At 40.3% G+C, this 11,693-nt stretch overlaps 1 protein-coding gene across 1 annotated transcript; it reads left to right on the plus strand.

Annotated features, from left to right (window-relative positions):
- Positions 1-1,249: 1,249 nt before the first annotated feature.
- On the plus strand, positions 1,250-8,842 carry slc25a33 (solute carrier family 25 member 33). The gene is made up of 7 exons (XM_027170649.2): positions 1,250-1,509; positions 4,077-4,250; positions 5,611-5,688; positions 6,170-6,270; positions 6,870-6,936; positions 7,466-7,746; positions 7,960-8,842. The coding sequence occupies exons 1-7, from the start codon at positions 1,469-1,471 to the stop codon at positions 8,160-8,162; spliced, it is 945 nt and encodes a 314-aa protein (XP_027026450.1). The 5' UTR covers positions 1,250-1,468; the 3' UTR covers positions 8,163-8,842.
- Positions 8,843-11,693: the final 2,851 nt, after the last annotated feature.

The raw sequence follows: 11,693 nt of genomic DNA on the forward strand, positions 1-11,693 counted from the left end.
ACTTGATCATTAGAGGTATTGTGTAACAGAAATACAATACAAAAAAATCATAGAAATGTTGTATTTTATTTAAACCACAAATTCTGAATAAAATGATGCATGTATCCCCTGTACCTTTTCTTGTTTAAGTCTGTTGATAGTCTTACACATTTAAAAACTGTCCTTTGTAATACATTTTGGCAAGCTTGCACATTTAAGTTTAGTAAACAGCCAACAAGGACATGATTGAACAACATACTTATCAGTTCACAGTTCTTGAATGTGGAGCGATGTGCATCTTATCTCAGCTTTTGTCCCTCCTTTCGGCTCACACCCCTTTCCCCATAGGCTACTCTATTCAACATGCACTTTCAGTACTGCATTAAATTGAATGATATTACACACTATAGATCTGGCAGGAATTTCCAGCTTAGTGGATCTTCTAGTTTAAATAGATTAAAAATAAAATGTGACAACAAACCTCAGAACTGTCAGTCATCACATCATCCGTATATGTTACACACACAACTTCTGCTGCTTATTGTAGTACAAAAAGCAGAATAGTACACAATACATTTATTTGTATTGTATTTATACTGTACACTTCTCACACTTACTGATCAGTCATATATTCTGTATTTATATTCAATACTCATACTGTCTATATTGTATCTCATTGTCTGCATTGTCTTGTATAGCCTGTTTTATCTTGTCTTGTATAGTGTAATGTTATTTATGTCTCTACTTTTCAGAGTCACAAACATCTGGAAACAAATTCCTTGTTTGTGTTCACACTTGGCTAATAAACCTGATTCGGATTCAGAATGGACTTTATCTGCTATAATTATCTACTATAATATCTAGGAACATTAAATCAAATAAATACATATCAATTATGTAAAATGTATATAAGATATGTAACCTATACATAAATAATAATAATAAAAAGGATGCACTGGTTACACTGGAGTTTCCACTGGTATAAGATTTCACAACCAGATATAGAAAGTATTCCGTAGCTACAGCACATGACACTGTTCCTCATTTTAATTGAAATGTCAGGACAAATGTACAGGCTGTAACCTCAGTGCAGTGGTGAGATAGTGTGACTGTATGACGTCATGGGCAACACCTCCGTCTGTGGCCCATTCAAAATCAACCAAGAAAAAAAAAAATCAACCGTGTTCTATTTTTGTAGGCGGGGCACGACCGACCCAACCTCCGTGACGTCACAGCACTGTGCTCTAATACTCTACATTAGGCCCTACATAGGCGCACTACTCACGGGAGAAAACAACGGTTTATATCAGTGCACGTGTACTTATTCAAACTGCCGTTTTAGACGCAGCCTAACACCCAACCAGACCTCTCATTAGATTCTGCTCACGCTGCTCCAGCTCTATAAAGTAGCCGGCTCGGCTGGTTGAGACGTTCGTTTTCTTTTAGTTTTAACCTCTTAAAAACCTGAGGTGTATGATGACAATTTAAAATGGCACAAAACGACACGTTATTACATCTCTTCGCCGGGGGGTAAGTGCACTGTTTTCTGATTTTCTGTCTGTAAAATGTTTAAAGTTTAATGTGTGTGTAACACGGCGGGTTCGTTATTCTTATCCGCTGTTTCCTCACAGCTAGCTGGCTATGCTAAGCTAAACTATGCTATGCTAAGCTAAGCAGGTGCTACCATGTGAATTCGGACAAACTTTACTAAATCGATTCATTCGATACTTTTTTCTCCTTCTGTTATTTGGATAATATGGATGTTTATATTAGATTTAAAACGTTTCGCTTTTTCATAGCGAACGAAATGCCGAATGACATTGAGGTTTCAGGAAGCTAGTTAAGTTCACAGGAACATCACCGGCTAGTCTCACACCATGATCTCCGGGTTGCCAGGTCGTGTCTCAAGTTCAACACGTTCCTAATATCATTGGGAAAGACGTGACAATGTCAGCGGTGTGTGTTGTGATTTCTCATCAGTATAAACAGTCCTGTAGTTAATAGTAGGTTAATGTTATGACGAGATGTTTATAGCTGTTCTGCCTCATGTGTTTTTACTGTTTCCACACGATAAACTCTATTTACTCTTTCATCACACCTTCTTTTCCACTCCTAAACCTTCATTGGTGTACATTCAGTAAAGAAATCTCTGTGGACAAAACAGATAGAAAAGGTGCTTTCGCTCTTTGCTCATTTAACGTCAATCCCAATGGAGCCGCCTGACAAAAACAGGACCTGTAACCATGGGTTACCAAATATGACGTCAGCCCTTCCGTCCTACCTTTTATTCTTATTCTTCTTTTAAGCTGTACCTCATTTGACAGTGTAATTTAGTAAGGAACTTTGCATAACTCAGCATTTTTCTCCCAAGGTCTTTTTGCATCTGCTGCTGTATATGTGATTTAAAGTTGTAAGACGTTGGGAATGCCATTGACTAATTTATGATTGCTGCATCCATGAATAGATGAGCTTTACTTAATATATAGTGAATATAAGCAACATTATGTGTCAATCATGGGACATAATATCATATACTTTTTCACAATGATTTAATCTATATCGGTGTCTATGGTTCCTCATGTGTATGGCAACATGTTATGAGATTAGAGTTGCTTTATAAACCAGATTTTTTTATTTTTTTACTCTATTCAAGTGTCTCGCTCTGTGCACTGTGTGGACGTGACCTGCACCGTGTTTCTTATGGTGCTAGATGAAACGATTAAAAGGAGCACTGCCAGTGCTCAGTGTCATATAGGATAACAGTTATGTCACAACTTTCATGCATGCTTTTGTTTCTGTAACTTTTTCTCATCACTCTGTCTGGTGGTTGTCGTGCCACCGAAGTTTGCTCTGTTATACAAGGCTGTGCCCTGACATGTCTCCTGCGGCTCTGCCAGAAAGCTATTTTAAAGCATTTGGTTTTATAGGGCATACCCTAATGGGTCATAGGTGCTGAGCTTAATTATAAAATGTTTAGCTTTGAGTTTCTACAGAGTTAGTAGTAAGCATTAAATCTTGTCCTATGCCTGAAATAAATTGTTCCTCTCAGGCGGATTTGTGTTTATAATCTGTCTCTCATAAGTCCAGTACAAATCTGTGACAAGTTCATGATGACATATAACTGTGAGTACTTAGGAATACATCTTTGTTTGTCCTCAGGTTTTTTTTGTGTGTGCATGCATGTAAGAGAGTATCACTGATCAATGATGAAGCAATACAACACCTATATATACAAACATACAATATCTTATCTGTAAGAATGTACTGTGAGCTTTGTGTAGTGGCCCTAATTGAATTAAATACCATGGCTCGTCATAATGTGTTAATCTGAAATTATTGTTAGATAGTATTGTTTGTCACTTTCTGGACTTCTGCCAAAACTACAGATTCCAGATGATCCAGTTGTACTTTTGTTCTGAATACACAAGACATCTTTGAATAGCTCAAAACAGCTCACCCACCTCTGTGTTGTACATTGTTATCATACGGTGCCTAATGTTTAAGCTAAAGTTCATTTAACACCAGTTTTACGTCAGTCCGGTGAACTATGCCCTGCTAACTTTAGAGCACTTCGAAGCAAAAATCGTCTAGACTTGTGTAGACTAAATTTTTTTTAACTCTCTTCCAGTTTCACAGTAACTTGCTTTCGCTCTCTAAATATCTTCTACTTTTACTTTTGGTTAGATTTATTTGTTATTACATTTGTATGATAATTTCCTGTTTTATAGTTTTTGTCAGTTTTGAGCAGCAGATACATGATCGATCCTACCTTCGTCATATTCTGTTTTGCAAGAGTTCAGTTTGTTCTCCTTGACCCTTGTAAATCTCAAAATGTAACATTATAGTGACGTGTGTCAGAATGTGAACTCGGTGTCAAACTGCAGTGGTTCGGGACATACGATTTGTTCTCACAAACATAAGTGAATAAACAGTTTGAAGAAGAAAGGGATGCATCGATGAATTATTTGCCTTGTGATAAAGAATATCCCCTTCTTCGTTTAACTGTTTATTTACATAAAGCTATAGGATCCTTTTTAATTTAGTAGCTTTTTTTGTGTGTGTGAGTTAACAGTTGTCTTTTTTTGGTAAATTTGCAGATGTGGCGGTACAGTGGGTGCCATTGCGACCTGCCCACTAGAGGTGTTGAAGACAAGGCTACAATCATCAGGTCTGACGCTCAGACCAGTGTTTCAGGTGCAGCTTGGTACTGTCAGCGGAGCTGGCGTAATTAGACCGGGACCAGTAACGCCGCGCCTCATGCAGGTCCTACGGTAAGCAGGAGCGTTTTAAACACTACAAGCAATTGGAAACATACATGTGGCTTTCAGTGTACGTGCAGGTTTTTTTTTTTTTTTTTTTTTTTTTTTTTTTTTTTTTATAAAAAAATTAAAAATCCAATACAAATATGTTGAGTAAATGCGTTGACTGAAATCTGCGAGATAATCCAGTGGCTAAGAACATCCGTAGTGCAGAAGGGTGAATTAATAAAGCTGATCAGTTCCCTACAGTAAAGGACAAGACAGTGCTTTGCTGCCAGATTGCAACAGTGTTGTATAAAAGCTGATGAGGGACGAGATGGCATGCATCCATGTCCTTTTCTGGGAGGTCAGCCATTGCACCCGTGGAGGCCTGGCAAATGCATTGAGAAGGCCATGTTGTCACATGGCTCCTCCACGCTAGATCATATTACTCCTAGCCAGCACAGGCTGATTGTGCCTGAACTCAAAGTGTGAGTTCTTTTTCAGCATATTTTCTTGTCTGCTTCTTTTTGCAATGACTGCAAAAATGATTTTGACTATATATAATAAACATGCCATGTCATTGAGATTATGAAATGGCTTTCTTGTGGTTTGTTCTCTGTTAAAGTTTGATAGAGTTCTGGGTAAATGTACTTGATAGTGAATGTCAGGTGTGATGTATGTGTGATGGACTTTGTCAAGGTTCATATTTTGAATGCTTAGTTACAAGGTATATTAACCTTTTTTTCTGTACTGAATTGGATTTATCTAAGGTCCTCATGTATGGAATGTTAATTCTGTAATTTGAGACTGCAGACTTTAAAGTTTTTGTTGCTCCCAGTACACCTGATGTACTAATGGAGTGCTGAATCAGATGGATTACTTACAGGGCTGAGAGTTGAGCGGCATTGTGCATGGATGAAAAAGATTTCAAGCTTGCCCATGCTAAAATGTTTTCTGTTCTCAACCAGCCATTAAATTCTCAGTGTAATTAAACATGGAGGTTTTCCAAGAAGCCCTGTTCAAACATCCTGCCTCATAGCACTTCCCTCAGCAATGCCGAATTTCAAGCCATAACTCCGGTTAATACAAGTTTATGGTTTGGACACACACATTGTTGCCTGTAAAGATTACTTACAATGATTATGCAGTGAACAAAGATGGCTGAGTTCATGTTTACTTAAGGACTAGATGATTAACTTTTCTGACCTTGAGATCAACCATGAAGCCAGTTTGCATTGAAAAAAAAAATAGCTAAGCTGAACACTGCTCTTTTGCTGCCAATCAATAATATGGAACTATATTCACTAAACCCCAAACACTGTGTCATCTGAACTCACTGAACCAGTGGTTGTCTTCTTTGTTTTCTTAAGTATGTCCTTGTTTTGACCAGGTCAATGTTGGAAAAAGAAGGACCAAGTTCGCTCTTCCGAGGACTGGGTCCAAATCTAGTTGGCGTTGCGCCATCAAGGTAAAAAGTAAATCCGGTTTTAACTAATAATGTAGTTTTTGAAAAGATGTATTGAAGCTATGAGCTATATATTACTGCACGATGACATTTGTTAGTTGAAAAGAGATCAGTTAAGTAGTCAATACTGTAGATTCTATATATATATATATAATTTTTTTTTATTTGTAACCTTTAGCTTATGTCAGACATGGAAACAATAAGTTATGAATATGCAACTAGACCTCCAGCTGCTTGTTCTTCATGTAGCAGCGATGCAGCGCAGCCTGTTTTCGAAGTGCATGAAAGAAAACAGCCGGAACAGACAGTTCTGTACGCTGTGGGCACTGACACAGCCTGTGTGTTTAAACCTGGCAGGCTGTCATCAGTCGTTTCTTCTTACAATGAAATGAGCTCCTTAGCTACACAGGGTGTTAAGCAGAATGCAGACATAACGTTCCTCTCACTTTTTATCTAAACTGTTTTGCTTTTTGTTCTTCCTCAGGGCAATATACTTTGCAGCCTACTCCAAGTCAAAAGAGGCCTTTAATGGCATCTTTGTGCCAAACAGCGGAGCAGTGCACATGTCTTCAGCTGGATTTGCAGGTGAGACACTCAGAGTACACTTAAGGGGGTCAAGCCACAGCTGCCAACATGTATGATTATTTCTTTATTTTACTGACTGTTTGCTTATTCCAGAAGTTCATTTGTTAAACACTAGGTGTCACCATGAATCTAATCTGATCGCTCATGTTCTCCTCTTTCTCCTCTTCATACCATGATTAACCTTTATTCTACTGAATTTCCGGGTAGACAATGTTGCCAAGTGTTTTTAAGGTAATAACAATCTGAAAGGCTATATAGCAAATTTCAAGGACAATATTTTTTTCCCAGCAACCTCTAAAGTGTGTTCGATCTGATTGGAGTCTGTTGGTGTAAATAGCTAGTAGGAGCCCTGTTTTATTAATTAAACAACACAGCATCCAGGCAAAAGTGAAAGACATGCAGATTATGATCAAATCAGTGCAGTTCTACGAGTTAAACAGGCCTGCTATTTTGTTTATTAGTTTGTAGCCTCTGTCTTATTTTTAACTGGACTGGTGACTTGCATCTACGAGAATCATTTTTCTTTATGAAATGAACTTGTATTTAGGAGAATAGTGCATTTGTTTATTTGTGATTGCATGTTTTCCCTTTTTTTTCAGCATTTGTAACAAACTCCTTGATGAACCCCATCTGGATGGTCAAAACCAGAATGCAGCTTGAAAAGAAGTATGTGGATACTCCAATTCTGTAACAGAAATTTGTAGGTTAGACTGTACCCAACATGCTATTTGGCAATGTAATCTGTACGTGTCTAACGTGCTGTTCGACGGGGCGTATAAAAGTCATTAATAAGATCCTGCTGATGGGCATGTGATTTGGAAGCACTGCAGTATAAATATCCTCTCACTGTGCCACTTGTAGCTTAAATGGCTTGAGATATATTTATCCCTGCGCAGTCCAGTGCACCCTTGAGGGTCACAAGAGAACAGAATGTTTGCAGCCTTTTCTAAACATAGTCCTGTAATGAAAAGCCTTGCCCACTCTACGCCCCTGAAACATTGCACATTGAATTCATGTTTAAACAGGAAAAAAATAGCAAAGCAGATGTTACCTAGTATACCAAATGTACTCAACCTGAATATTCTATGGTCATTTGGGAACTGCAGCCTGTTTCACAGTTATCACACAACCTACATTATAACCTAGTTTAAAGTGGTCCTGTAGAGAATTTACTAATTAACCGCTTTTCCTTCAGGGCACGAGGCGAGAAGAAGATGAACGCATTGCAGTGTGCACGCTATGTATACAGGACAGAAGGTGTACGAGGCTTTTACCGGGGCCTCACTGCATCGTACGCGGGAATCTCGGAGACCATGATTTGCTTCCTCATCTACGAGACTCTGAAGAAGCGCATAGCGGAGAGTCAACTCATGTCTGCCAACAGCGATGGAGAAAAGAGTGCCTCGGACTTCCTAGGCCTTATGTTAGCAGCTGCTTTTGCCAAAGGCTGTGCTTCCTGCATAGCATATCCACATGGTATGGAACACTCCTGAAATTCTGAATACTGTTGGACATACTGTTAAATTGCATGTATTTTTACACAGTAAAAAATGTCATTTCAACAATGCAGAATAATTGCAAGTCATCCTTGTGCTGTATGTAACTGTATTCTTATCATACTTCCTACATTCAGCAGGTTTTTTTTTCCTGCTGTGATCTGACACCCTGTCTTTCCTGTCTCCCCTACAGAGGTTATTCGGACAAGGCTGAGAGAAGAGGGCAGCAAATATAAATACTTTTTCCAAACGGCCCGCTTGGTGGCAGTGGAGGAGGGCTACGCTGCTTTTTACAGAGGACTCATTCCACAGCTCATTAGGCAAATTCCCAACACAGCTTTAGTGCTCTCCACCTATGAGCTCATTGTCTACCTGCTGGGGCAGCCATCTAAATAAAGCCCAGTATAACTTGCACAGAGACTTTAGGACCTGCAATTAAACTTGGATAAAATGAAACCTGTTGTTTTTGCCTAAGGATGCAGGTTGGCTGTAGAATCCAAAGACGTTACAGGAAAAAAGAGCCTATTTTTTTATTTGGATGCATATATTCTACTAGATGTAAAAAGTTTGATTTACATTTATTGTGCATCATCACTGACACTTTAATTTCAAATGTGTGAAATATTAATATATGGTACAAATGTAAGGTTTAGAGCCAAGTGTTAATATTGCATCACTGTACAGAAAGAGGTCATCCTAAAGCACCTATTGATATTAAGTTAACTAAATTATTCTTATTTTCGTGTTTTTGTTTTTGTTTTTTTAGTTGTAGTTTTTAATTTAACTCACGGTTCTGTCCACTCTGCTATTTGTCCTAAAAGATGCTAAAGCTGAACTGTCCAGTGGATCCTGTTTTACTGAATAGGAAGGATGCTGTTATGAAGATGTGACGGATAGCTCTTTTGGACATACTGTACAACTGTGATGTCGAAATAGTTTTGTTCATGTTCATCATGTAGTGATCTTAGTTGTTCATGTCTGTTTACTGTTCTGTTTGTGACGGTCGGTTTGTCTTTTACAGCAAAAGGAAAATACGTACACAAGCAGGAGTTCAATAAAAATAATACTGAACTGAACTGCATTTACTTTACTTTTTTTTCTGCATTTAAGCACAAGGTGAAGACCAAATATAACTCCTGATCTGTACTACACTGTGTCTATGATCAGCACAACTTTTCTACGAATTCAAACTTTTCATTGTCACATAACTGTGCATTAACTAATTCTAAATGCATGACCTGTGGCAGTGCAAGATGTGTCTACATTGACATTAGTTTATAATTATGTCACATTTAACCTGTTTGTGTATCTTTATTCAATCTTCAGATTTTAAAGCCCTTATACAAAGCGTCATTGTTCAAAAATACCTCCTGTCTATTCTCATTAATTTTCCCAAGAATAGTTTGCATCTGGCCAGTGAAAATGCAGTGGGTTTATATGTATTTATGATGTAGCGTTTAAACTGATTTCCTTTTAAGGATCGTGTCAAGTTTATGCTCTGGAAGGCTGCCGGCCTTTTTAAGGATTTGTGGGTTTTTTTCCTGTGCTAGTAGACTTAATTAATTTAATGAAGTCTGTGGAAATCTGCTGTTGAGCTGAAGCCCACACAGACATGGAGAGAACAATCGAAACTCACAGTACAGACAGTCAGCCGTCAGCACTGATGTAGAGAACCTGGAGGTATAATAAGGCCAATTCACCAGTGTGTTGCTTCGAACTCAAATATACTACATGACTGATAATTTGTGGACATCTGATCATCTTATCCATGTATAAACTTTGAACAAAGCAGTTCAGATTTAGTCATCCTTTTCCTGTTCTATATATTCCTGTAATAACTTCCATGCATCTGGGAAGACTTTCCACTAGATTTTGGAGTGTGTCAGTGTTCCATTCAGTCCCATCAGCATCTGTGAGTTCAGACACACCTTCACAGTCCCATTTCATCCCAGTGGTGTTGAGGTCATGGCTTTATGAAGGACACTCATGCTCTTAAGCACCAACCACAGCAAACTAAGATAAGATATACGTTTATTCATCCCACAATGAGGAAATTTCTGTTACAGCAGCAAAATATATAAAAAGAATAGGGACATAATACACTGGACCATCTCTATACCCTCACCAGGTTGCTGGAGGGTTCATGGGAGTTTGCCCAACCAGTCCACATGTGTTTTGTGGATCTGGAGAAGGCATTTGACTGTGTCCCTCGTGATGGCCTGTGGGGGGTGCTCTGGGAGTATGGGGTCCGGGGCCCTCTGTTAAGGGCTGTTCGGTCCCTATATGACCGGAGCAGGAGTTTGGTTCGCATTGCCGGGTGTAAGTCAGACTTGTTCCCGGTGCATGTTGGACTCCGGCAGGGCTGCCCTTTGTCACCGGTCCTGTTTATTTGTTTATTATGTTCATTATTTATATGGACAGGATTTCTAGGCGCAGTCGGGGGTCGGAGGGAGTCAGGTTTGGGGACCACAGGATTTCGTCTCTGCTTTTTGCAGATGATGTTGTCCTGTTGGCTTCTTCAAATCAGGACCTTCAGCATGCACTGGGATGGTTTGCAGCCGAGTGTGAAGCGGCGGGGATGAGAATCAGCACCTCCAAGTCCGAGGCCATGGTTCTCAGCCGGAAAAGGGTGGCTTGCCCTCTTCAGGTTGGTGGAGAGTTCATGCCTCAAGTGGAGGAGTTTAAGTATCTTGGGGTCCTGTTCACGAGTGAGGGAAGGATGGAGCGGGTGGTCGACAGGCGGATCGGTGTATCTTCCGCAGTGATGCGGTCGATATACCGATCTGTTGTGGTGAAGAAAGAGCTGAGCCGCAAGGCGAAGCTCTCTATTTACCAGTCGATCTACGTTCCTACCCTCACCTATGGCCATGAGCTTTGGGTCATGACCGAAAGGACAAGATCCCGGATACAGGCGGCCGAAATGAGTTTCCTCCGCAGAGTGGCTGGGCGCACCCTTAGAGATAGGGCGAGGAGCTCAGTCACTCGGGAGGAGCTCAGAGTAGAGCCGCTGCTCCTCCACATTGAGAGGGGTCAGCTGAGGTGGCTCGGGCATCTGTTTCGGATGCCTCCTGGACGCCTCCCTGGGGAGGTGTTCCGGGCATGTCCAACCGGGAGGAGGCCCCGGGAAGACCTAGGACACGCTGGAGGGACTATGTCTCTCGGCTGGCCTGGGAACGCCTCGGTATTCCCCCGGAAGAGCTGGAGGAAGTGTCTGGGGAGAGGGAAGTCTGGGCATCCCTGCTTAGACTGCTGCCCCCGCGACCCGGCCCCGGATAAGCGGTAGAAAATGGATGGATGGATGGACATAATATAATATACAGTATATACAACACAAAATATATAAGAGAGTAGTGGTAACACTGAAAGACATATTGCACATAGGTTATATTGCAAATTTTTCAAAGTTTCTGTTATTGCACATGTTTAAAATACATTGTTATTGTTTATTATTGCAGCTAAACAGTAATAACAGTGTGTATTATGGTGACTGGTTCACTGGGAGCAGTTTTGATTGTACAGTCAGTCTAAAAGCAGCAGGGAGAAAAGACCGTCTGTATCACTCCTGACCTCAACACCACTGGGATGAAATGGGACTGTGACTGTGTGTCTGACTTCACAAATGCTGATGGGACTGAATGGAACACTGACACAGTCCGTCACTGAAGGAGCTAATCAGAGATGAAACTGTGAGAGTCGTTCTCCAGCAATTATGATAGTTTTGCTGCCATCCTCCTTTCTCCCACCTCCTGTACAGTGTTCAGAGGAATTATCAGAACTTAGTTGGCCTTCCTGAACAGCTTGTCCAGTCTCTCTTCCTTTCTGCAGTAGTAATGCTGCTGCACCAGCAAACCACACCATAGAATATGGCTGAGGCCACCACAGAGTCAAAAAAGGTCTTTAGTGGCTCTCCCTGCACTCCAAAAGACC

The sequence above is a fragment of the Tachysurus fulvidraco genome, chromosome 23, assembly GCF_022655615.1.
Source record: "Tachysurus fulvidraco isolate hzauxx_2018 chromosome 23, HZAU_PFXX_2.0, whole genome shotgun sequence".
NCBI classification, from domain to species: Eukaryota; Metazoa; Chordata; class Actinopteri; order Siluriformes; family Bagridae; genus Tachysurus; species Tachysurus fulvidraco.

What these genes read in the sequence shown, in the direction of transcription:
- slc25a33 (XM_027170649.2), top strand. Translation starts at nt 1,469, where the DNA reads ATGGCACAAAACGACACGTTATTACATCTCTTCGCCGGGGG. An exon ending in TTACATCTCTTCGCCGGGGG is followed by an intron (nt 1,510 to 4,076) that starts GTAAGTGCACTG and finishes GTAAATTTGCAG; the next exon opens with ATGTGGCGGTACAGTGGGTG. An exon ending in GTTGGCGTTGCGCCATCAAG is followed by an intron (nt 5,689 to 6,169) that starts GTAAAAAGTAAA and finishes GTTCTTCCTCAG; the next exon opens with GGCAATATACTTTGCAGCCT.